General features: G+C 38.1%; 1 protein-coding gene across 9 annotated transcripts in view; it reads left to right on the top strand.

Moving 5' to 3' along the window:
* PPFIA2 (PTPRF interacting protein alpha 2) overlaps positions 1-27,870 on the top strand; it is a 317,029-nt gene that overhangs the window by 229,194 nt on the left and 59,965 nt on the right. For all 9 annotated transcript variants that reach the window (XM_030479349.1, XM_030479347.1, XM_030479355.1 and 6 more), the window contains 4 exons: positions 12,088-12,204; positions 21,433-21,654; positions 22,687-22,833; positions 24,629-24,763. In XM_030479349.1, coding sequence (XP_030335209.1) covers positions 12,088-12,204; positions 21,433-21,654; positions 22,687-22,833; positions 24,629-24,763 — 621 coding nt within the window. The remainder of the gene's footprint in view (positions 1-12,087; positions 12,205-21,432; positions 21,655-22,686; positions 22,834-24,628; positions 24,764-27,870) is intronic.

Below are 27,870 nucleotides of genomic sequence, written 5' to 3'. Positions count from 1 at the left end.
AATTTGTTAAGAAATTTCAAATCTATAGTAGATTTTTTTTTCCTGTACCTGTATAAGATTCCCTGTCTCTATAACAGAGAATGCATTTCTGCATTTCGAGAACCACAGTTCCTAGTTTTGCATCCTATATGAAACTGTTGAAGTGGAAACTTGTGACCAGCAACTCCTCATGCTGCTTCTGCTTCTAAACTCAGACTGAGAGGATGGAGGCACAAATGTCTTAAAGTACTGCAGCTAAATCTGCCATACCTCAACTGACAGAGTCATTAAAATTGCAGTAAAAGCTGAAACTATCCAGTGTGATTCTAATTAAATATTGAAAGTATCTTTTGAACAGGATTATTAAAAGATTCCTTTTTACTGATAGAGAAATACAATTAATATTTTGACATATCCAAGGCTTTTACGTAAGTCCTGCTCTCAAAATTGACAGCAGGCATCCAGGTGACCCCCACTGAATGAGATGCATCCTTCCTAAACCTACCCTCAGGAGCACATAAAATCTCACATAATTGTCTTAGTTTGGTTAAAATGCCCTTTCCCTAATGAAAAAAATCTCCTTTTATTGTACTTGTTTTTTACTCAGATGCAAAAAAGTATCAATCTGTTTTACATGAAAATATTTTGCCAGTGTGCATCCCATGTCGGGTTTTCCCTCTGCAAAGGGTGAAAGAAATATAGTGTATAAAAGATCATGATAATACAAAATTCTGATTATCATTATAATTCTTTTCAAAAGTTACATATAAAATGTCAAGAAAATGCATGTGCATTTCTGGCCCTGTAACTAAAATAAAATATTCATAATAACAAACTTATTGTACAATTGAAACAATTTCAATCACCTTATTTAATATATCTAAACTCTCTAACCAGTGGCTTCTGAAAGGCTGTGTTGACATTAACACAAATTAGAAATATAACTGGAAGAGACTACATTTATGTTTATTTAGGCTACATTTAGGAATCAGGATTTAAATTTCCATTGAAGCAGAAGGAAATCAGCTGTCTCTAAGCATCATATATTCCCCGTGCCACACTTAATATTTACCATATCAAATGACAGACATTGATTAAAGCTTTACACAAGCTATCATAGAATCATAGAATCGTAAGGGTTGGAAAGGACCTTAAGATCATCTAGTTCCAACCCCCCTGCCATGGGCAGGGACACCTCGCACTAAACCACGTGGTTCAAGGCTCTGTCCAACCTGGCCTTGAACACTGCCAGGGATGGAGCATCCACAACCTCCCTGGGCAACCCATTCCAGTGCTTCACCACCCTCACTGTAAAGAACTTCTTCCTTATATCTAATCTAAACTTCCCCTGTTTAAGTTTGAACCCATTACCCCTTGTCCTACCACTACAGTCCCTAAGGAAGAGTCCCTCCCCAGCATCCTTGTAGACCCCCTTCAGATACTGGAAGGCTGCTATGAGGTCTCCACGCAGCCTTCTCTTCTCCAGGCTGAACAGCCCCAACTCTCTCAGCCTGTCTTCATACGGGAGGTGCTCCAGCCCTCTTATCATCTCCGTGGCCCTCCTCTGGACTCGCTCCAACAGCTCCATGTCCTTTTTATGTTGAGGACACCAGAACTGTACGCAGTACTCCAAGTGAGGTCTCACGAGAGCAGAGTAGAGGGGCAGGATCACCTCCTTCGACCTGCTGGTCACGCTTCTTTTGATGCAGCCCAGGATACGGTTGGCTTTCTGGGCTGCAAGCGCACACTGCCGGCTCATGTTAAGCTTCTCGTCAACCAACACCCCCAAGTCCTTTTCTGCAGGGCTGCTCTGAATCTCTTCTCTGCCCAGCCTGTAGCAGTGCCTGGGATTGCCCCGACCCAGGTGTAGGACCTTACACTTGCCTTGGTTAAACTTCATGAGGTTGGCATCGGCCCACCTCACAAGCGTGTCAAGGTCCCTCTGGATGGCATCCCTTCCCTCCAGCGTATCAACCAAACCACACAGCTTGGTGTCGTCGGCAAACTTGCTGAGGGCGCACTCAATCCCACTGTCCATGTCGCCGAAAAAGAGGTTGAACAGGACCGGTCCCAACACCGATCCCTGAGGGACACCACTCGTTACGGGTTTCCAACTGGACATCGAGCCATTTACCACAACTCTTTGCGTGCGGCCATCGAGCCAGTTCTTTATCCACCGAGTGGTCCATCTATCAAATTGATGTCTCTCCAATTTAGAGACAAGGATGTCGTGCGGGACAGTGTCGAACGCTTCGCACAAGTCCAGGTAGATGACGTCAACTGCTCTGCCGCTGTCCATCAGTTCCGTGGCTCCATCATAGAAGGCCACCAAATTGGTCAGGCAGGATTTCCCCTTAGTGAAGCCATGTTGGCTGTCACCAACCACCTCGTTGTTTTTCATGTGCCTTAGCATGTTTTCCAGGAGAAACTGTTCCAAGATTTTGCCAGGCACAGAGGTGAGACTGACTGGTCTGTAGTTCCCCGGGTCTTCCACCTTCCCCTTCTTGAAAATGGGGGTTATATTACTCTTCTTCCAGTCATCGGGAACTTCACCTGACTGCCAGGATTTTTTGAATATGATGGACAGTGCCTTAGCAACTTCATTCGCCAGCTCCTTCAGGACCCATGGATGGATTTCATCAGGTCCCATGGACTTGTGCACGTTCAGGTTCTTAAGATGGTCTCGAACCTGATCCTCTCCTACAGTGGGCCTAAGGTCTTCGTTCTCACAGTCCCTGCATTTGCTTTCCAAGACTTGGGTTGTGTGGTCAGAGCATTTGCTGGTGAAGACTGAGGCAAAGAAGTCATTAAGAACCTCAGCCTTCTCCAAATCCATGGTAGCCAGTTCTCCTGATAGCTTCTGGAGAGGGCCTACATTGTCCCTAGTCTGTCTTTTATTTGCTACGTATCTATAGAATCCTTTCCTGTTATCTTTTACATCCCTTGCCAAACTTAATTCTAGCTGGGCCTTAGCTTTCCTAACCTGGTCCCTAGCTTCTCGGGCAATGCTCCTATATTCTTCCCAGGCCGCCTGTCCTCGCTTCCACCTTCTATAAGCTTCTTTTTTCCCTCTAAGTTTCCTCAGCAGCTCCTTGTCCATCCATGGAGGTCTCCTGGCCCTCCTGCTGCACTTTCTTCTAGTCGGGATGCAACACTCTTGAGCACGTAGCAGGTGATCCTCGAATACCGACCAGCAGTCTTGGGCCCCCCTGCCCTCTAGGACTGTATCCCATGAAACCTTACTAAGGAGGTTCCTGAAGAGGCCAAAGTCTGCTTTCTTGAAGTCCAGGGCAGTGAGCTTGCTGCCCGCTCTTCTCACCGTCCTGAGGATCTCAAACTCAACCATCTCGTGATCACTAGAACCAAGGCTGCCCTGGAGCGTTACATTTCCAACCAGTCCCTCCCTGTTGGTGAGCACAAGGTCCAGCATGGCACCTCTCCTCGTTGGCATCTCTACTGCTTGAAAGAGGAAGTTGTCTTCCACACAATCGAGGATCCTCCTGGATTGCTTGTGCCGGGCCGTACCATCCCTCCAACAGATGTCAGGATAGTTGAAGTCCCCCATGAGGACCAGGGCCTGCGAGCGTGAGGCTGCTCCTATCTGTCTGTAGAGCGCTTCATCCACAGAGTCCTCTTGATCAGGCGGCCTGTAACAGATCCCCACCGTAATGTCCCCTGTTGCTGTTTTCCCTTTGATCCTGACCCACAAACACTCTGTTACCTCATCACCCGTCCCCAGACAGAGTTCCATACTCTCTAGCCTATCACTGACATAGATAGCAACACCCCCTCCCCGTCTGCCTGGCCTGTCTTTTCTAAACAGCCTGTAACCTTCCATTCCAACACTCCAGTCATAGGAGCCATCCCACCATGTTTCTGTGATACCAATGACATCATATTCCTGTAGCCTTGCACACATCTCTAATTCCTCTTGTTTGTTCCCCATGCTACGGGTGTTTGTATAGAGGCATCTTAGCCGAGCTCCAAATGAAGCAGACTCAATGGCTGGGGCAGCTGGAACATCTCTACATCGCTCCAAGCACTTATTACAGGTGCTGGCAACTGACCAGGAATGTTGGGATGGATCAATGCTCCCTTCCCCCAACACATCTAGTTTAAAGCTTTCCTGACCAGCCTGGCAAGCCTCCTACCAAAACAGCTCTTCCCCTTCTTTGTCAGACCAGCTCCACCAGCCTCCAGTAGATCTGGCCTCCCAAATGGAGCCCCATGTTCTAAATAGCCAAACCCCTGACTATGGCACCAGCATTCTAACCATTTATTAACCTGCCAAACACGCCTAGCTTTTTTAAGGTCCTCCCCTTTGTCCTGGAGAATCGATGAAAAAACTATCTGAGCTCCAGAGCCCCTAACCACCTCTCCCAGGGCTCTGTAGTCCTTCTTAATGTTTTCCAGGCTACTGCTATCTATATCTCTAGCACCCACATGGACCACTAGGAGGGGGTAATAGTCAGCAGGACTTACTAGAGCAGGCAGCCTCTCAGCAACATCCCTGATCCAAGCCCCTGGCAGGCAACACACCTCCCTCGAGACTGGATCAGGCCGGCAGATGAGTGCCTCTGTGCCTTTCAAAGTAGAGTCCCCTACTACTATGACCCTCTGCTTTTTCCTGGAGGCACCAGTAGCGATCCTCTTTACTGGTGCATCAGCAGGATGCTCATTAGGTGTGGTGGGTGCTTTCTCATTAGCCCCCTGCAGAACCGCAAAGCGGTTCTGGGTGGGGACATCAGATTTAGGAGGAAGCCCCTTGTCGTTAATTGTCCTCTTCCTCCTTTTTTTGTTCGTTTTTCTCGTGACTAATTCCCAGCTTCTTGGGTTGCCGCCCTCCTTCTTTCCTATATGAGCAGTGCTAGACGTTTGCAGCCCCTGCGCAGTTTGGGCCTGGAGCAAGCAGCCCAGCTTCCTCTCAGCTTCCCCGGCATCTTTTAGCTCTCCAACAGCCTCCCGCAGCTCAGCCACCTGCTGCAGGAGGACCTCCACCAGGGCGCACCGAGTGCCGCCCTGTCCATTGTGCACCCTCGCCTCAAGAGACCAGTCGAGGCACTTTCTACACTCCGAGGTCTGCGCCGCAGCCTCTCCTCTCATCGGCTCTGTCTGGGTGCCTACGCTGGCCACCGCCGGGGCAGAGCTCCCAGAGCGGGCCCTGCTCCTGAGGCGAGTGCGCACCATCCCGCTCGCTGCACGCTCGCCCTGCCTGCGCGAACTGCCGCGCCACGCCCTGACTGACGTGCCACGCCCTGGTCGCCGCGCTCCCTGGGATGGGTTTTTCCCCACTGAGGGCTGGTGCCGTCACTCCTGGCGCCGCCCCCTGTGAGTAAGCTGCTCGCGTGAGCTGAGCTGCCGGCTCTTGGGCAAGTCATGTCGAGGACTTGAGGCTCCCTCGGTCGCTCTTGCCGCTCCAAACTGAGGCTCCGGGACGCTGTGCTTCCCCCCGCTCCGGTGTTAAAGGCGTCCTCTCTGGAGATACTCATCTCGGCAATTCAAGCTACCCGTGTTAAAGTCAGAAGGTAGACCAGGAGTCTGAATTATGTTCTAAGTAGGCTAAAATCCTAAAATCTGATATTTAACACTGTTTAAATATAGAATGTTATGATAGAATAATGTAGGAGGACATCCAAGTAGGCAATTTCACTGTTCTCTGAAAGACTTACTTACATAAATAAGATCTGGATGGAGAACTGACACAATATAGTGACAAGAAGTTTGGCTTAGCGCAATATACATGTAAAAAGAAACACGTTCTTGAAAAGAAGAGATTAAACAAAAAACCTTCTAGATCTTTCAGCTTTTCAGCAAAGTAAAACATGGTTATCAGTGAGTTTAATTGTGTAAGACCAATTTGTTTCAATGTCAGAAAATAAAAAAAAAAAAATCAGTGGTTTAAGGTAGGGCAAGTTTATAAAACCCAGCTTTTCAAAAACTTATTGTCTTCCTTTAATGCTTTGCATTTTTTAAGTGGTCCAGGTTCTTGATGTGTTTAGGGGACTGTCTAACATCATATATGTGTGTTTAGGGCCTCTGTTAATAACAAAACAGCATACTCAACTTGTTCTAAAACTATTTAATAATAAATTAAATAAATTCACAGTAGAAAAAATTGAAATATGTAAGTAAAATCAAAATTCCTAGTGTTTTAAATATTGGGAAGAATGCTACAGAAAGAAACCTCTGTAAAAATTAGTATGTTTATTAATTAAATTGAATATTCTTAGATCTCTGCATACTGTAATCATTTATTCAATGGAAAGCAAAATTAAATCAAGATGATTGTTATATTTAAATCCTTTACTGGTGGATGGTTTTAGATACAATTTAAATTGCAAAAACATCAAAGAAAAAGTCAATAGAGAAAGTGCTAACTTTTTACAGAACAGCAGCACTGGGAATAAGGCATCAGGGGCCAAGATTTCAAGTGAAGGGAATTGTTATGGGTGGGAAAAGTACCCAGAATACCATCCTTGTAATTTACAGTATATGATATACATTGATGATAACAACAGCTTGTCCCTTGGGATGTCAGAACACATTCAGGAAAAGCCTAGTGGTGAGGGTGTTATTTTGTCTGGTCCTTAACTGGTCAGTATTCTCTGATTCACTCCAAGTCTTATCAGGTGATACCACCAACAATCATCTCAGACTTACAAATCCTGATATCCTGATATCCATAGTTCCCCTCAGCTTTCAACTACAAAATCATTCTTCCTCTCGAAAGTTATTATTCTTCCTTCCTGGAGTTGTCAACACTACTTATGGACCAAATATCACCATGATTCATAGCAGAAAAAGGAATGAATTTAGCTCCTTCCCACCAACCTGGAGGGATTTCAACTTGCTATTTGAACAGTGAAATTTTTCTTACATATATAAATCTTACATCTAAACTGTATCTGAGTATCTTGGTGTTTTGCAGGTTACGTGCTGCTTTCTAATTGGATTTAACGTAATTTGATCAAGAAAATAAATTAATTCAGGTTTGGTTTTACACATCTAGTTGGAAAGTAGCAAAACATCAAAACACAGGGCAAGCAGCAGTCAAAACATCATACCTCTCTGAACTAAACCGCAAGGGGTTGAAGAATGCTGGTGCTTTGAGGGAAAGGCTGGCAGTGAGTCAGTAATACTCCTGGGAAAGCTAATAAAAGCTTTTCCATTGATGCTTCAGATACATGTACAGTAAGTAGTAAAGAGACAAGACCCAAGTTCTGTAGATGTAAGACAGATTTTTGGATGACATTAGACTGCACAGACCAAGAAGTGCATAATTAAAAAATGTATGTGTAGTAGGCAACTGTTACTAAAAAAAGTGTAATAGGTTGGTAGTTCCTTTTCATTGTTGTTATAGATAAGTATATGAAGTATGCATAGTAAAGTTAATTACCTGAAGCCTGAAACTAGCAAGGTAACGAATGGCCACTCAGTTGGAAGTAAGAACTGAGTAAGTTTCAGCAGCAGAGGTACCCAGTCATTTAGGATTTTGTATGTTTAGAAATGGATTCTGATCTAACACCTCTCAAATAATTTCAAGTTAATTATTCGGTAAAATACACAAAGTAAACATGCAGAGGAAACACTTTTCTTGCTTCATTTGTGTCTTGTGGGAGACTTTGCACCGAGAATAAATCTGTTACATTCTCATGTATAATTTGTATGTTCCAGTTTGGGGTTTTGGTGTCTAGCAGTCATAGTTCAAATGTTGCCATTTTTTGTGTGCTGCTTTTCGTTTTTGTTTTGGTCACCCTTCACAATTTCGTAGTTTTTGCAACTACAATGTGAATCTTTTATTTCTTTCATATATATGTCTTAGTGTCCTACTACGGATAGTAATCAGACTGTTTCCCTTGCTAAATAGATGTAATTTATGCTATTCGTTACTGATTTATAGCCTTGTATAATCTTTATTCATGATGAAATGATTGTCTTATTACATTGTCCTTTTCACCAGCTTGGCTGATGGGTATGGTTCTGTAACATCAGGTACTTCTTCAGATCAGTTCTGGCTTCTGTATTGATATTCTGTTCTATGGTGTATTTTAATATTTGAAATTAATATTCCCTTAACATCTGAATTCAGATTAGTATTTTCAAGTGTACAGGCATAGCATGTAGATTTGGTCATTTATGATAACGAAGACCAGTTGTAATTTTGAAACTAAATCACTGAATCCTAATTTCATAAAAAACATATGATTCAGCGATGTCTATAGATAATGGACACAAATTCTGCTAAGATTTTGGAGATAATTTATATGGGTAATACAGTAGGAATCTTTACCAAAATTGTAATTAAAAAAGCTGGGCTTTAAGAAAGTTGAAAATATTTTAGATTTGAGACAAAAAGGTAGAAGTTGAGTAACAATATATTCAGAATGATTATGACACAGTGGGGCTTTAGAAATCGTGCCATTTGTTTCTATGTACCTTTGAAATCCAGAAGACAGAACCTAAATCTGTGAAAGTTCTTCAAAGTTTCATATTATGAAATTGTCCCTTGTCAGTCATAAAAACTGGCTACAAAAATGTGACGTATGTTGAAGATCAACATACCTGTGAGAAGAGAACAAGCTAAAGGAATGTTTCTCTAGGTTATAGGATATTTTCATGGGCTTAAGCCACAACATTTAGGAAGGTCCAACTAGAAAATTAACATTCTACATTTCAGTCTTTTTAAGCTCACAACTGTTGTTTTGATTTTCTCAATCAAGAAACAACTTTTCAGTTCATCTGACTGAGTTTGGCAAAGTTAGCAGGGAGCCAAATTTAGGCCTGCAACAGGAAGCTGTCTTTAGACTTAACTATGGAAAGACTAGCATCTCTGCAATTTTACATTTGCTTTAGATTAGAGTCCAATCGAAATGCGTTGCTGTGGTCCAGGTCAAATCTTGACAGGTGTGCTAAATAGGAAAATAATGTCTGTGATAGCAATTTAGAAAAGAAATCTAATCATGAGACCCACAGTCAGAAGTTGAAAGGAAAAAATATACATTTGAGCATATTTTTGCATGTATTATTTGGACCTGAATGTTTAGGTTGATTGTCTAGTTTTGGATACAACAGTAGTAAATACAACAGTGGTATTTATCTCCATCTATTCTCTATCAATTAGGGTTTTAATTTTTTTTAATTTGGTTTGTTTGGATTTGGTTTTAGGAGATCTGACTCCATCCTCAAGAATATTAGCTTTTACTTTTTCAAAAGAGAAATTAGCATGAAAACCATTAAGAATTTAACTTTAGAGGGTTAAATAGTATGTAGGTACTTGGAAAGCTGTCTGCAGACATGTTTTATAGTAGATACTTTAAGTTGGATATCATAAACATGAAAACATCAATAGAAAGGAACAGACATTTCTCAAAAGTAATATTATTGAGTTTTATTTATGTTGCACAATTATTTTCTTACCTAGGTCTGTGGTATTATCACTGTCTGCTTTTGAAACGATGATTAGAATTTAAGATTCAGAGGCTACCTAGGAAATAATTTAGACTCCTCTGTGTCTTCACCTTCACCTATTTCATCATCATCATCATCATCTATTCAGCCATGTTTTGGCCTCCTGTGTAGAAAGTTACACAAATTCTTCAGTGATTAAATTAGCGTATTTTCAAATTATTTGCACATTATTGAAAGTTCAAGTTAAATAAGAGATAAGTAAGTAATAAACAAGAGTGTTATAGCAATTAAAAACCTTTTGCTTCAACAAACTGATAAGTAAAAATTCATGTTTATTTGTAAGACATGAGAGTTTCCATGCTTCCTTAGGAGTATTAATTCTGTCTTAATTTAGTCTTTAAATCAAGAAGAAAGAAAAAATATGAAAGCAAGTTAGCTGTGTGGATCTTCACAACTTACATCTGATATCTGATGACCACCCTAGATCTGAAACTGTTAAGATGTGACAGACTTCAAACTCCATGTTATTCCTGTGTATAATTACTCTGCATTCATCACGGTAACAAAAGCATTGAAAAAATAAGCTTTAACAATGATGGGGTTTTGACAAAGAAATTGTTCTCATTCAAAAATCAAGTGAATCTCCCAAAATAATGATAAACGATATTGTACTCTTTTACTTTCCTTTCACTTTGAAGGGACAATTGAATTTGTTTTTATTTACTTACTTACATACTTAGAAAGTGGTAATCCTAGAGTAGCTAAAAATCATCAGAGGCTATGAAAAAAATCAACTATTGTGGAATATGTGACGAAATAATAAATTTTTGCAGCAGTGTTTATACAATATTCTTATTGAGCTAAAGGGTTTGTATTAGATGCAGATGGTAATTCAAAATGAAGGCATAGTGAAGTCTGCATTTTAATGGGTCAAGGAAAGTTTATCATGTGAAAATCCAGACCTATTGTAGGCTGCCAGTTAACATATCCTATGATTTTATGTTTGTTTCACTTGATGTATAATAGGTTTCTATAAATAATAATTTTATTATATATGCATTGAAGAATCTCCTTTAATCTACCTTAAAGTCACTTAGCAGTAATTAATGGCTTAATTCTGCTTGGTGAGAACCATAATTTCTGTAGTTTACACTTGAGAACCATTTGAACTGTAAAGAAAAAGAAATAGGTGAAGCTATTCAGAAAAAAAAAGTTATTAAATTACCAAATACTGTGTACAAAGGGAGTCCATGCTAATGAGATTATAAAGATCTTTTTCTGTTATTTAAGGCAGGCCTAATTCTCTTACTTAAGCAAAATGTTTTAAAGCTCACTGTACAATCCCAAAAGACACAGATTATGTCGGACAGCTTTAATTCCCATTCTTTTATATTTTCCTATAATTGCTTTGGGTGAAATGTTGCCCTCAAGTCTCCGTCTTAGCACTGAAATCAGTTGGAGTCACATGAGTTCTGCAAGGGCTGTAATTTGGAATTTAGCAGGCAGTGAATCAGCCTGTCTCAAATCACAACAGTTTTCAACATCTATATTAAGGAAGAGTTGCTTAAAGTGGTGCATCCATGAGATTTCAAATGCTGGTCAGAGCCGATTCAAGTACTCTTTACAATCAGAATTTAAACATAAGTTAAAAAACACATTTGAAAATCACTTTTTTTTTTTTAAACTTAAATTATTCAGATCAAAGTAAATATATTTTAATGTAAATTAAAATTAAATTAAGTCAAATTCATTGTCCCACAAAATCTTGGCTGCTGTAAACACTTAGAAGGTAGTATTGCCTTAAATCTTCCCTCCCACCCCATGCTTTTGTATTCTAGGCCAGGACAGTGTTTTAGGGTGTTTCTGACTCAGGATTTGTGCAGACACAATACAGTGACACAAGCCTTTACATTTACACCAGCTTTCCAAAAACGGCATGTATACATCCTACCTGTGTTCTACTGTTTAATACACAATGTTATCCATCCAGTAAATAATTTATTATACATGCTCATGAAAGCAGAATTGTGTAGAGAGATTTAGCTGTGCAATTTATCAAAATAAGTAAGTTTTATATTAGCCAGATTTTCCAATTTACGATAGTATACCATGTAAAAAATTTTTTAGGACCTGAATCTTTCCATCCAGCATATTGTCTGAGAGTAGGCTGCAAAGTCAGAGAGAAAGCAACTTATTTTCCAGTAGTTGCGTGAGATTTTTAATAGCACTACCAATAAATAAAACAATACTTTCAATACAAGAAAACCTACTTGTATACACACTAAAACAATCAATGAATACCACAGACAATGGCTTTTGCGTACATATTTTTCTTAACACAAACGAGTCAAAACGTATGTTGCACTTACTAACAGACGGGAAGTTGACGGAAAGTGAGCACTTCATTTTACATCACCCAGTTTTGATTCATAGCCTTTCAGCCATGTTTTTATATAATGCCAGTTTGGTGTCCATTGTGTTCTGTATGGAAGAATGAGTCCTGCTTGCAGTGTTACAAAATCAATGCCAAACAGCTCTTAGTATGTTTGGTTTTTAAACCTCTCTGCATGTACAGATAATTTTGCAAATGCTACAAATGGCCAATATAGAATCAAAATATTAATAGATTTAACAAATTGTCTGCTTAGTAGTTTTAAGGTTTATTATGTATGTTGACCACATATTTTCTTTCTTTTGCAGATTGTAGCTTTGCGTGAACAAAATGCACACATTCAAAGGAAAATGGCAGCTGGTGAAGGGTCTGCCGAATCAGAGCATATTGAAGGAATGGAGCCAGGGCAAAAGGTTCATGAAAAGGTATAAAATGTTAGTTTTCATTGGAATACACAATCAATATAAGAAATAAGCAAGTGTTAGATTTTTGTAATGTAAATATTTTGTGGCACATCCCTTTAGAATATTGTCTGCCTAATTAAACCAGTATCAAAAATGAGCTTGTTTAAATGGAAAGGAAATGTAAATGGGCAGGTCCTTGCTCTTCAATAGGGTACTGAGTTAGACCCACGGCTTATAACAAACTTTTCTTGACATATTTTGTGTAGTGCTACAATTGACAATACTATATCCTGCTGAGTGATGTTCTGCGCATCACATATAGAAGGGCAAGGTGTAGTGGCATGAATATGTGAAAGCGTGTACATGAAAAAACTTCTGCCAAAATAGTCCATAATGGGATAACAGAGACCTAAAAATTAGAAAAAGTAATTTTCCTCTGTGGTAACTATAGATACTCTTCAAATTCATGTCCATGTTCATATGGAGAGAAGAGAAGAGCATTTTACTTACTTAGCATTCTTCCAATAAGAAATAGGGATAGAAAATTTAGGGTAAGTATTTGCTCCTTAAGACTGAAAAAGAAAAAAAGGTAGAGAATATCTGATTTAGAAACATTTTCTTCTAAGCCTTAGTTTTCCAGATTGATAAAAAACCAAGTTGTGTATCTTCCTTTCCTGCTTCACAGTTATTAAATTAAAATGCAAGCATAACATAACATTTGGCAGACAGCTGAAATGAGTAAAGCTGCTGCTTGGATCTCTAATTGTGCATTTTTGTCTAATGGCCTGTGATGAACAGTGGCATAAATCATACTTATAAAAAAGACACTCATCATTATTTATTTATTTTATAGGCAATCTAATTTACAGGGGTGCATTTGCACGGCAAGCATTAATTTTACATGCTTTGCAGCTTATTTTATGTCTGCATTTTTCTTTGAGTAATCTATGTGATTGAGAGCCATACAGTAAATAAATACTGTTCAGCTACTTTCCTATTCCTTGCAAAATCTTACTCTTTGACATCTCTGTGAAATTTTGTTAAAACAGTGAACATCCCACTCTCTTGTGCTTTTAAAACCACCACACTGCTTAGTCAAAAATCTCTAATTTTACCATTTCTTTGCAAGCTATGTCTTCTGATTTGAATCATTGCACTCCTTATTTATAAGCGGAACTAAATGGAAATATCTGTCCTTTAAAAAATCTGCATTTTTAAATATTAATGGAAGGGAATGAAAGCAAAGAAATACATCTTTGTCATTTTATATGAAATGTTTCTAGACTGTTAGGTCCAGAAAACTTCTGTACTTCCTAATCAAAACAATGTAAGTTGGTCTTGTTAAGTTGACTTAAAGGCTTGTGCTTGCTAGTTTTTGCATACTAGATAGGGAGTTAACAGGAGACTGTACATTGACATCAGATTACCCAGTGCACTCTAATTCAAATCCTCTGCAGTAGCTGCTCTCTCCCTTTCTACAATTACCTTAGTGCATAATGCCATCAAATTCTTCTCATTTTGTGAAGTATTTACTTTGTAAGATACTTCATCTTAAGCCCATACTCTGAGCATCCATTTAGGAAATATTCTTTCGACTTCAGCAGTAGGGATGGAGAACAACAAGCTCTGAGGTAATGGTTTGCACCCTTTTATAATACAGGGGATCAAGGCTCAGTTTCAGTCAATCTGAGTAGATCCAATGGTTTAGGTTTCAACTTTGTGTCTGTTATCACAATTATATAGGTTAAACTTAAGCAGTACCTTTAGCAAGTCACCATATTAATCACGCCTATCTTCCTGGACTTCTCAGGAGATACAGACATGGTAAAGTCTACACAGACATCGAAGCAGAGTTTGCCTAGGTTCCCAAAACAGATAGTCCCAAACTGGTATGGGCAATTAGAGGATTCCTCATCTTAAAATAACCTACAGAAAGAGTTAGCCAGTATGAGTAACATGGAAAACATGAAGACTGGACTGTTTTCTGAGATTTAGATGTGTCAAAGTTTAACATCTGCTTTGAAGCTGGAATAACTTTTTGTGTATTTAGGAAAAAGATGTCAACATAGATTTCAGTTCATTTATAGCATTAGTACTGAATGATTACTATACTCCTGTGGGAAAAAAAAAAGATCATCTGACTGCATTCCACAGTAACACAGAAATATTTTTTATTACTTCAATGCTTGGAAAAGGTGCTAAAAAAAGCCATTATATGGTTTTAAGCTACTTCCTCTCAAGAGGATAGAAAGAACAGTCCAAGAACTTTTCTGGGCCATTCATTTTCTTTTTCAAAAAATCTTAGAAAAATGAGATATTGCCAGAGAACGGAGAAGTCAATGTCATGCCAATAATTAAAACAAAATGAGCAAAGTTGCATTTGTCTGTATTAGCAAAATTGGTGTTAGCAAAATTATGAAAAAGCTAATAGTGAAAATTGCAAACTAAAAAAAAACTTCTCCAGAAAATGAAAATAAAAAGAATGCTAAAATGAGTCTATAAATTTTATAGAAAGTAATTTATGTATATATATTTTTATGAGACAAAAAATTTGGTTCAAAAGCAAATTCTACTACTATACCATAAATTTATTTCTATAAAGCAATGGCTCAGTAAGTAGCTTTTTTTGTCTGTTTGTTTTGTTTTTTGGTTTGGTTTTTTTTTATGAGCAGTAAGGGAAATCAAGCTAGGTAATCTTTAAGAAATAGAAATCTTATTAATGATGACAGGGTGTAATCATAAATGGAGACTCATTACCGAGTATAAATGAAACACCTCAAAAGAAAATAATCGTAAAATAGAAGTAATGAGAAGTATTAACCATGAATATTTATGGCTTCACAAAAAAAAAAAAACAAAAACCAAACCCAAAACAAAAGCAAACGAACAAAAGGTGAAAAATTCTAAGCAAAAATAGAGTGAATGGCTTTTAATTATGACTTCACGAAATTCCAAACTTTGTAATGCATCTGCTGTAGGAAGGTATTAGGGATTTCAACGTGGAATTATCCTGATTTAAAACAAAACAGAAACCAACAAGGAGCTTTTAGGATCTAGCTTTTGTGCCTGGAGCAGACTGCAGATTGTACTGTAAGTTGCTTTCATTGGCCAGTGGATGCCAGGTCATTAAACAGGTAAGGTCACACATGTTCTCTAGGGGGCCTTCAACCAGTTATGTTAAAATTTCTGCTTTATGACAATAGAGCTTCCAAGCTATATCAGTTAAGCAAGAGAAATTTAAACGCTATCAAATACAGAAACTTGCAAAGAGGCCAACTTGCACAAAGAGATGTTTAAAGGACTCTGAAAAATTGTTTAAAAACAATCTGACAAAGATCACCTGCTGAGGGAACTAAGATTCAACGATTTCTATTATCAGACATTCTCCTGCTTAGATTGGTGACCACTGGACACTACTTGCTGCCGTCCAGATCTTTCACTCGATCTGTAGGGACCTGATTTCCCTACAAGCGAAGGCCAGGAAAGGCAGAATTCCCAGTGAATAAAGTGCCCCTTGAGAAATCTGTTAGGAAGTAGGTAGGGAAGCCGCAAAAGTGGGACTGAGCATTAGAGATCAAGGTCATAACAATGGAGGATGTATGCGGGGTTGTTAAAGAAGTTAGGCAGGTGTGAAGCTCTGCAGTGGCACATACAGTGAAGAAGGAACCTTTCATTCTGCAGGGGGGGCTAGCTTATGTGCTTCTCAATACTGATGGTTTCCCATCTGAAGCAGCCTGCAGTGAGTGACAACTAACAGATAAGCCCCTCCTGACAGTATGAGCAGGTATCTCTGGGGAAACTTGAGTGCAGGGTGCTAGGAAAGTATTATCAAAGTTCATCTGCCACCTCAAATTATTGCATCAGCAATATTACAGGAGGTTATTTATGTAAGCAAATTTAAGATTATGATTAAGCTTTGGGACAAGAAGGGTTGGTGTTCTCTTCAGTCCTCGATGATAAGCTATGTAGCTCAGAATGAAAGATGCATCCTGGGCATGAAAGTTTGGCTGTGAAGGTGGTGTTGTCAAGTGATCTTTCGTTTTCTTAGCTCTGGAATAATGTCTGAGGAGTCAGTGGCCAAAACCAGTCTATATCTCATGTAAAAGCAGAAATGTCTTTGACCAGTGGATTTCCGAGAGAATGTTTGCTGTAAGGACTTTTTGTTTTGCTATTTACTGAGTGCAGTGAGAATGTATGATGTGTAAAAAAAATAGTGGGATAGGTGATCCTTGCCCCAAAGCCTTCATATTCTGAATTAGAGAAATAATACACTTCAGACACACAATACATTTGATAACCAGATGATGGGTTTGTTTCCCAGCAGTGCAGATGTCTTTCTGGCTTTCTAATCATCTCCTTCTGGATTAGTATTGATAAAGCTAATTAAAGAAGCATGTGCTGAGTGGGACTTAATGAAGATTGATAGCTTGAAATACCTGAGGAAGTGAGGAGTTTTCAGAGTGAAAGGAAATCAGATAAAAACTGTAGCTGGGATTATAAGTCTTCATGAATTTAGGGAGTAAGTCTGGGAGAGTATACAATGTTTTCTCTGAAAGAGTCAAGGCAAATATTTTGTAAGTACTGTGCTGCTTAATAGTTCAGTATGTCTGCATGACTGTGAATACTTAGTGCTCAACAGTACAGCATAGGGATTTTATTATACTGAAAAGCTTCATTACTTATGCAGTATTTACATGTTAAATCAATAGACTTCTCAGATCTTTACTTTTTCAAGGAAAAAACAAAAAAGCTCTTTGCCTGTTTCATATAAATTAATTTGTCTTTCAGTCACACAAATCTGTTTTCCTTTTTACCTACTAGAAATCCCTATATACTTCTACATGTCAAGTCTTTTAAACCACTGCTTTAAAAGTATCCTTACCTTTGCAGGGGAATTTTACCCCTCAAGCACTGTGCTAGCTGACAGCATTGGCTGACTGAGTTTGCTGGATGATTTACTGCAAGGAGTTTCCAGGCCAGTAATTTCTAATGGTAGGCTGGGCAGACTAGTAAGAAAAAGGAGTTAGTCAAGGTAAATGGGGTCAGGGTTTACATGTAGAATTTGGTTTGGGCAGCTAACTAGCCCTTATAATTAAGAAGCAGTAATTGATTTCTCTCTCCTGTGTAAGATCTGAGAAACTCTTCTAATAGTGTAAAAGAGAAATAGGCAGGCGCTCTGGAAGAGACCAGCAATATGCCCACCTATCAAGTAAACCCTATTTTTTTAAGATTACTCCCCTTATCCAACCCTCCATTTTGCAAAGCGAGTAAAGTGTAACAGGTGATTACAGGCATCAGACAGAAGAATGAGAGCTGAAGGCTGATCAGGAAGCAGGCATATTTCAGATCTTAAAATTAGTAATAAATGCTGAAGTCTTTTGATGGCTTGGTAGAAAGAGCAAGAAAGTGAGGACGGTTGGAGAGAAAAGTGTTGGAGAAGGCAGCTATTTTTACATTGGTATTGAGGTGGCAAAGAAATAGTTCAGAGAACACTGGCTTTGATAATTTATTAGAGATTGGAAAAATGCAAGGTAGCTGAAGAGGAGACCTCTAACGATGCTGCGATTTCTGCCTGACACAGACCAGAAGATTTGGAACAACCTAGAGAAGTAGCATAGCATTCAAACATGAAAGAGGCAACCAACCATTTGGAAATGACTGTGGCAGCTTAGGTGTAATGCTATTATTTTGGGCATAGCTTTTCACATTCTGTTGTGTGTGCTGATTATATGGATGATGATCCTATTGTTTTTTCTTGTTTAGTTGTCGCTTGTGATTGGGCTATTACGTAGCTGTGTCTGTGTTAATATAATTTACTTTCTTTTAAACCTTTTGCATGAGGCAGTTGAATGGAATAGGAGTGGAAGAACTCTATAGTAAAAAGCATCCTCTGGCAACTTGTTATTCATTTATTCTTACATCTCAAACAGCAACTCTTTGCAGCATTAAATTTTACTCTTTCGTAAGGTCAAGTGACATGTAGAGTTTAGCTTCATTTCATGATTATTTTACTTCCTTTTTAGTATTTCTATACTGCAGAATTCATACAAGTTTATTTGACCTGAGAAATATACTGTATTTCTGTTTCTTCGCTGGTGATCTGGCCAGCATTCTAAGTCGGAAGGATCATCAGCACTACAGAGCTAGAAATAATCTTTTTTTTTCCCTGGGACTGGAGATTAAATTTTCCAATATTTCTGCCTAACTGTTTTACAAGCTTTTTTTAAACAAGCAAACAACTGAACACATGGTTTTAAAGCTTTTAAACTTTCTATGGCATTTCTTTGCTACTCTTCCTCACATTGAATTTTCAGTATATATATTATTTGTAGGAATTATCTTGGTTCAAAGAGAGTCTAAAAGTAACTTAGGTTTTAAAACAGGTACTACTACTGATCATCTTGTATTTCCAAAATATTTCTAAAGTGATTTGTTGTATCGTTAAAATTCTGTATACTATGTATAAAGACTTTAATATCTCAGCTACTATATCAGCAGCTGACTGACCAAAAGTCAGAGCAACTGACCGAATACATTTATATTTTATAGAGCAATAGCTGACATCTGCCTTAGTAGAAGATGAAGGGAGAAGTCACAAAATGAAGTGAGACAGTGACATTCTTTTAGGTTGAGATGCCATCCTAGAATAAGAGGGAGTGAAAGAGGGATATTTTGAAGTCCAGTCCCTATGAGTGTTAGGGTCTTACACTTATGGCAGATGTGAGGATATGTCCTATCTTGAGGCAGGTAACAGTATATTCCAGTCTCCAAGAGCTTCTGTAGCAATGATGTTCTGTTAGGTAGAAACAATCCTGTCTTATTTTTATAGCCTTTCTAAACATTGTGATTTTTCTGAAAACAGTTCCTTGCTGAAACTTAACTTATATCCGTTGCATTATTTTTTACATATGCTTTAGATAATTGCTTTTTTGTCCAACTTCATACTGGCAAGAAAAAAGAAACAATGAAATGCCCTAATTTGGCAGGTTCAGAGAGAACTTGCAAAACTTGTGTTCTTTGCTTACATATATTTACTTATTTATATGGGTAAATAAGCCTTCACATATTTAGCAAATAGAACTTACTATATGCAGACCTTTGAAAAGCCATTTTAATGTTAGTTTTTATGTTGCATGTCAAGAAAAATATGTATAATCAAAAGGGTGTTTTTATCAAAAGTTTTCATGTTTTTAAAGATAACTCAACTCTGACATAACTCTAGTGTAATGAAAGGAAAAAATTTCTCTGCCAGTGGACAGACTCCTAGATAATGCAGCTTGCCATTTCAAAATTGCCATGGTTTATATCACATAAACTACATGATCACATGCCATTTATTACATTTCAGATTTGGTATTTGGCTGCTTATAACCTTGCAGCAATTCCTGGACCACTATTTAGAGAGCTGTAGGGTAAATTCAATGCAAGATAGATAGAATTTGTTTATCTGTGACAACTGCTAAAATTGCTGTATGAGATTAAAACTGTAAACCAGATTATAATTATCATAGATTAAAAAAAGTTATCTCAAATTTGCACAGTGGAATAAAGTATGATGGTTATAATGTTTTGTCCTGCTTGAGTACTATTTTGTGTACATATCTGACTGCTGCAGTACAATGGGATTTTAAGTAGCCTAACTGAACACTTTCCAAACAACAAACTGAGTGTGAATAAGTTTTTCAATTGCTATTATCATTTTATCATGGTGTCCTGAATGTAGATCCATGATGATTCAGCAGCTAACGTAAAATGTCAAAATAATATAATTAACTAGTATAAAGAAAGCAGTTTTGGAACTGAGTTATTTGATATAATGAATTTTTAGAGTAAAATAGCTTTATTCGATGATCCACAGAGGGGCAGGTGGTCTTAATCTGAGTTCATTTTATGGCTGATTGGGGAAAGGATGTTGTTAAAGCCAATAAGCAAAGTAAAGCTCATTGAATTTTCTAGAAGATTCCTGTGTAAATATATTTTGATGATAATAATACAGAAGTGCTAATGAAAGCAAGCTTGTTTTCCTCTCAGAACTTGCTAGGAATATTTCATATATACATTGCTCCCTACCATCTAAGTGCATTTTGGGACCAGTACTCCTGTATGATGTTCTTTGAAATGCATATTTAAAATGACAGTTAGAGTGAAACAATTTGTTCCCATAGTGCATAATATCGGTCGGCGGGTGGTGAGCAATTGTATCCTCTCCCCTTGCTATTTCACTAATCGTTATTATCATTGGTGGTAGCAGTAGTGGTTTTGTGTTAAAAAGCCTACAGCACCCGGGATTCCCAGGCGGTCTCCCATCCAAGTACTAACCCAGCCCGACCCGAGCAGTGATCTGGGCCTTCCGGGTAACTCCCCCCGGTTTATATACTGGGCATGACGTGCTGTGGTATGGAATACCCCTTTGGCTAGTTTGGGTCAGGTGTCCTGTCTCTGCTTCCTCCCGGCTTCCCCTCCTCCCTGGCAAAGCATGAGACTGAGAAAGTCCTTGGTTGGAATAAACATTACTTAGCAACAACTAAAAACATCGGTGTTATCAGCGTTGTTCCCAGGCTGAAAGTTAAAAAACACAGCACTGCACCAGCTACTAAGCAGGAGAAAAATGACTGCTGTAGCTGAACCCAGGACACAGTGCAACATGAGTGTTGGACTTTTGTATTAGGGTTGGTTTTTTTTCTTTCTTTGTAACTATATTCATACCAAGGCTTTCAGCAGCATACAAATTACTACAGCAGAACTTGTTTGTAATGTACACCTAACCAATATGTTGTGCAGACACTAAGCAGTTCTTGGTACAGTGAATCTGTGCTTTATTAGTGTTGCTTCCTGCCTGCAGTGTGGCCTACTTTTGCAAATTAAATAGGCTTTGATTAAGTTTAAACACTGTGTAACTTTAGCCAAGATGTATGCATGCAATTTGATGCTTTTTAGGAGTAGTATTGTTGCAACTGTCAAACTAAACCAAACATTGTTGTAATGTCAAACTGAAGTTATTTTTATATAGTACTCTTATTACAGACGTTTACATCTATGAGATGTTACATTCTAGAATCCCTTGGTACGAATGAATACGAATATTTTTCCAATTTTTTCATAACTACACCTGTCTTACTTAGCATGAAAATTATTTTGATTTTCTCTCCCTAGTTGCTTGTGTAATCTTTAATCTTTGTTTTAGATATTCTTTGCATAAATCCTATGTTAAAAGATAATTAATAAATTATGTCACTTCTCTGTCAACAGCGCCTATCCAATGGCTCCATAGACTCCAATGATGAAGCCAGTCAAGTTGTTGAACTTCAGGAACTACTGGAAAAACAAAACTATGAAATGGCACAAATGAAGGAGCGTTTGGCTGCACTGTCTTCCCGTGTGGGAGAGGTAGAGCAGGAAGCAGAGACTGCCAGAAAAGAACTCATTAAAACAGAGGAAATGAACAGTAAATATCAGAGAGACATTAGAGAGGTAAGGAGTTCACTGCACTCGCCTCCTATTTCTTGACTGTTGTTCCTGTGTTACCCGTTACAAACTGGTAGAGGCCAATGAACATGGGCAGCAAAAGGTGAGCACTGGCAAAAGCACTTGTACATTGGAAACACAAAATTTACATTAAGCAATAGTACTAGAAATCTCTTTATAAAATCCCTGCTCATAAAAGTGGGGGGGTGTGTGTGTGCAACTTGAATAGGAGAAAGGCCAGCTCCTTTGGGATTTAGTGTAACTAGAGTGCATTCTGGTCAGATTTCAGCTATTTCAATTTTTCAAGATGAACTCTGTTAGATAGAGATGCTGGTCATATAGATAGTCTAAAGTAAATTTTTAAAACTCCTCGGTGGTTTTATAAAATCGTGTTAGTTATATAATCAATTATAACATTTACTCATGTGCGTTAACTCTGTTACCTCTGTTATAATATGCTCTTCCGTTCTCTGAATGAATGGAAATGTAATAATGAATTTTCCTTTTCTTTCCTCCTCTTTAAATTTGCAGTATTCCTTAGTACTCTCTGGAATATCTTACGTAGTTGTTCTCAATATGTGTGGATCATTGTCTTCTATTTTAGCATTGTGAAATTAAAATTTTAGCAGCACCCAGGAATGTGCATATACAATTTTCCCCCACATCATTGCACTGTTTCTACTGTTATGTACCTATATCAGTTTTTCTATTTTCTGATCAAGCCTTATGTTGTTTAAGAAGCACACAAGTAAATGTGAGCTGCATTTGCTATGTTTTTTTGCATCGAAAAATACAGAAACTAGAAAAATATACAAAAAATGAGTGTTGTTTCTGTTTGCTCTACTCAACAGGTACCACTTTAAATATCATAGTAATAAGAAATCCCAAAGGATATAAATTCTCTTTAAAACAGAAAAATTACTTCTGAGCATACCTTACATCCCAGTCTACTGTTAGCATCTAGTGAAAATTAAACTGGTATAAAATGATGTAGCATTTTAATTGCATGTTTTTTGTGGGTTTTTTTGGTCACATTAGGCAATGGCACAAAAGGAAGATATGGAAGAAAGAATAACCACTCTGGAGAAGCGCTACCTCAGTGCTCAGAGAGAATCCACCTCCATACATGACATGAACGATAAGCTAGAAAATGAACTGGCAAACAAGGAAGCCATCCTCCGTCAGGTGCAGTATATTCATTACTCAGTTGGTTTCTTCATATATAGTGAATATTAATGCTAAAAAGGGGGAAGGTGGGAGGTTTACATTAGTTTAATATATTCATTTTTTAATCAACAGATTAGTTTATCTAAAAAAATATTGTTCAGCATCTCTAAGCTTCATATCGGCTTCTACAACTGTGACTACATGTCACCGTGCACATTCAACACTGGGAAATAACTGTGTGTTCTGGTAGAGTCTTGCATAAATGCACAGTCATATTCCCTAAGTAAAGAATCATCTTTGCTTCTTACCTAACAATTTTCTGAATTTTATCTACCAAAAAAACCCAAACGAAATCAAAAAATAGTATAAGCAAAAGAAATTATCTTCTGCAGGAAAGATCAAAATTTGCATACAATATATTCTAATGATTTCTACATATTAAAAAAAGGAGTGTAAGATAAAAAACATGATTGTGCAGTATTCTCATGTGGTACTTTGTTTCCACAGTGATTCAAAAGCTGAAGTGTAAAGTAAACAGAAAACACTGTTTGTAATTTGAAGAATACAATGTGAACTGAAAGCTAGCATGAAATTAATATAATTCAAATTGTAAAAGATTAAATTTCTCCTCAGCCTCAGTATCAGATTTCTTCTTTTTTTTTTTTTTCCCCACCTATCTTGTCTTCAAACAGCATAAAATATTATATGGGAAATAAGCCTGTATGATCTGATAATGTCTGCTTCTTGATTGTATGCAGATATATTTACACACAGATGCATACATCCCTCTGTATGTGTGTAAATAAGTTTACGTGACTACGTCATCAGGGAAGTTAAAGAATCAAAACTAAAACTCTGTTTTATTGCTGCCAATGTAAGTCATGCTGTGCTGCAGAAGTCTACCCACTCAAAGCAGTGATCAATAGAACCAGGCTTAGAATACATACAGGCAGACTTAAAGATGATTTGCAGCATAGCGAAGTGAAAAGCCCGCCTTTTCATGCTTTTAAAGGATTAAAAAAGATTGTAAAAGCACACTTGTTTTTCATTTTGACTTCTATTATCTGGAATGAACAGGAAAGTAGGAAACACTTATCAAGCCATTGAAAAAAATCTTAATCATGTGGTGTTTCTCAGTAGGCCAGAAATTACTGCAAAAGTTATCAGAAGTCCTCCTTTTTCTCTTTAATGATTATCACAGATTAATTAGTTTCACCTCTGTAAAATGAGACTTGATTGTAGGTTCACAATGAACAATATCACTGACAACTGAAACCAATAGCAGCTAGGTTATGATCATGAGTGAAATTTCAGTTTAACATTTCCTAATATATGATTGGCATTTGTTCAGAAAATTGCATTTGAGAATTTGTTCAGAAACTTTGCTGGGAATTCTCTCCTTTTGGAATTATACTTCTTTCCCATTTTAGCTCATACATACACTTTTCTGTGAGATGGACTCAGTATTTCTATTTAGAAAGTTCTGATTTTACTGGCACCGATACATTCATTTTGCTCAGATTAACAACCCATCGATCAGAGGGCCGCCTTGTTTGTCTTCATTAGTGCAATTTTACAACTTTTTTCCACCTTCATATGATCTTTGAGCCTCAGATCACTCATCGTTAGTGAAACTGGCAGCCTACACTCTTCCATGCTAGAGATGATAACTCTCCAGAGAGCTCTCCCAGGTTGTGGAGTATCTATGCCTACGTAGTGAGTTTTGATTGCTTCCCTGGTACCTAAGAAACTGAATGAAAATCTTAATTCTGGTTATTTTTTTTATGCCTGTTTACCTGTCTTTGGCCTTCAGTTGGAAGACAAAAACAGGCAGCTGCAAGAGCGTCTAGAGCTAGCGGAGCAGAAGCTGCAGCAGACGATGAGGAAGGCTGAAACCTTACCTGAAGTGGAGGCTGAACTGGCTCAGAGAATTGCAGCTCTGACCAAGGTACTGCCCTGAGAAATAGATTCAATTCAGAAGCCCCATTGTTTAATGTTGATTAACATTGCCCCTCTACTCTGCTCTTGTGAGACCCCACTTGGAGTACTGCGTACAGTTCTGGTGTCCTCAACATAAAAAGGACATGGAGCTGTTGGAGCGAGTCCAGAGGAGGGCCACGAGGATGATAAGAGGGCTGGAGCACCTCCCATATGAAGACAGGCTGAGAAAGTTGGGGCTGTTCAGCCTGGAGAAGAGAAGGCTGCGTGGTGACCTCATAGCAGCCTTCCAGTATCTGAAGGGGGTCTACAAGGATGCTGGGGAGGGACTCTTCCTTAGGGACTGTAGTGGTAGGACAAGGGGTAATGGGTTCAAACTTAAACAGAGGAAGTTTAGATTAGATATAAGGAAGAAGTTCTTTACAGTGAGGGTGGTGAAGCACTGGAATGGGTTGCCCAGGGAGGTTGTGGATGCTCCATCCCTGGCGGTGTTCAAGGCCAGGTTGGACAGAGCCTTGAGCCACATGGTTTAGGGCAAGGTGTCCCTGCCCATGGCAGGGGGGTTGGAACTAGATGATCTTAAGGTCCTTTCCAACCCTTACGATTCTATGATTCTATGATTCTATGATTCTATGATTTGCATCCTGATTCCTTGCCTCAAGGACAAAACAAAATTACTATCAAGCTAATTTGAAATAAGGAAATGTTTCCCCATAAGTATGTGCCACAAGTTTAATCAGGAATGGTCTCAATGCTGTGTTTGTAATTCTTAGCATTTTGGTAATAGGAAAAATAGTTATCTATAAGCTAGACTATAATTAGAAAGAAGTCCTATATTTCCAATACATGTGAGTATTGCTTATCCTAGGAGGATTCACTTTACTGCATAAGAGTTTCTAATTTAAGCGGGTGGGGGGAAGTCCCATTCCTACACTTACTTAGTTCTTCTGGATGTTTTCATACACCATGTATGTGAAACAACAATTATTTCCATTCCAATAAGTGCTATACAATCAAATCCTAGTGGCAGCTGGGATCATTTGTACAACACAAATGAAAAGAACTTGCAGTACATACTTACAAGGTTTGTTTTGAATGATTCTCTGTATCATATATCTGCAAAGACAAATGTGAAATCCTAAATGGACTTCAAACTGGTTTTTTTTTTTTCCCAATAACTTTGTTATGTGGCAGCTTTCTTGCAGAAAAAATAAGAAAAAAGAAATTCAATAGTGTAGTTTTCATATTTGGCCTCTAATACTTACAGGTGGGCATGTACTTAATACAATGGCTTGGGTATTATCAGCTTCATAAAGACATACAATACTAATATGTTTATTCTTCATCCCCTAAAATCAGACAAGTGGAGAAAAATGCATTTAAGAGATTGTATTACATATCACTCTGATTAATTTAAGTGTTCTTTTCTCTATTGCCAAGGAATATTTCTAGCTATTTATGTGCCTAGCTGTTTTTAAATTTGATGGATTATTTTAAATTCTCGTGTTTTTCCATTTTTAGTGAAACCTTAAGTGCTGAACAGCTCATTAATAATGTCTGATTTTTAAGGAATTTAGTGAAGAAGGAGAAAGAAAGAGAGGCCTATGGGACATTTGGGTTGGGGGATTTTTATCATTTTATTAAGGCAAGATCATTATTCAGTAGTCAAGATTACGTGCTGTCTGCCTTAGGTTTGTATGAATGGGTGGGAATCTGAAAGAGAGACTGAAAATGGGGGGAAAAAAGAAGAGTCAGCAAAAAGAGAGCTACATGAAATACCAAACAAATATCACTGTGTTTTAATAAAAACTCAGGTGCATATAAGAGCAATCCCTTGGCATTTTAACTTTTTTTTTTCAGTTGTCTCTGATTCAACAAATAATCACATATTCTAATACCCTCAGTAGCTTAAAAATATTGTTTTCTATTTTAAGAGGATTTTTCCTGAATAATTTCTCCAGCAATTAGGCACCAGTAAGTATTTTGCAGTCTCAAGCATGTCTTGTCTTGCAACTGCATTTTTCCTTCAACATATGTTAATGACAAATATTGTAAGAAGAAATCCCATTTCAACCATGCAGAGCACTCAGGGACTTCCATGAGATACTGTTGTTACTGTGACCATAAAGCTGCAGTATACATCTCTGTTTGTCTTGCATTATTTCATAGGATGTGGTTAGAGAGCTGTGAACAGAGCTGACACTCCACTCCATTTCGCTTTGATGTACTTTATCAAAGATTTTGCAAAGCGGGAAGCTAAGTGGTATATTAGACTGGTAATGCCAGTTCTGTTCATTTCTCTGTGATTACGTGAAAAACTGAAGATATTATTTAATTTAAAATTGTGTCTTCTTGGAATACATGACATGAAGATTTATGTCAGAATTTGGCCAATAGGCCAAATAAGCCTGTATTTTATATATCTTGTATACAACATCTTTGCAAACTGCAGAGCTTATTAAAATGCTGGTTTGACAGCTCTGAAGTTTAAAGTCCAGTAGTTTTCATGGATCACATAAATGGAGCTCAGAACCAAGGACAACGCTGTAATCACTGCAGCTTACTTAAGTAGTTTTAAAAGAGCTAGCTGGGATACTGTTACCATACTAGCTGTTCAATGAAAGCTGCAAGACCTACTTAAGGGACTGAATGATGCTTAATTAATTTTGCCTTTGTGCCAGCATACATATTGTCAGTAGGGCTCAAATTAGCTGGCTTCAGACTACTTTAATTCTGCCTACCTGAGCTGCGATCACCGCAATGTCCATGTATACTAGATAAAAGATGAGCCTCCTGAACCAGCTAGTCTTTCTGCACTGCAAAGAAGTTAAAACTGATCCTCCTTTCTTTTGTACTACCTCAATGAAAGTGGCTTCTCTGAGATTAATGGGGTTACAATCAAATGAAAGAGGTGAGTTAAGCCTAATATGTTTTACATGATTTTCTAAAGGGAAGTAGTATGGGATAACTTGAAACCATGACTGTTTCACTGTGAGTAAAATGTAAGACTAACTATTTACCTGTGGAGATAAAACAGAACAAATGTGTTCTGGATTTGGATGTGATTTTTATTTTTTTAATTATATTTTCCCTTCAAGTTTAAAATATGCATGTTAC

The sequence above is a fragment of the Strigops habroptila genome, chromosome 3, assembly GCF_004027225.2.
Source record: "Strigops habroptila isolate Jane chromosome 3, bStrHab1.2.pri, whole genome shotgun sequence".
In the NCBI taxonomy this organism is placed as follows: Eukaryota; Metazoa; Chordata; class Aves; order Psittaciformes; family Psittacidae; genus Strigops; species Strigops habroptila.
This window is presented reverse-complemented; position numbering and strand designations above follow the sequence as displayed.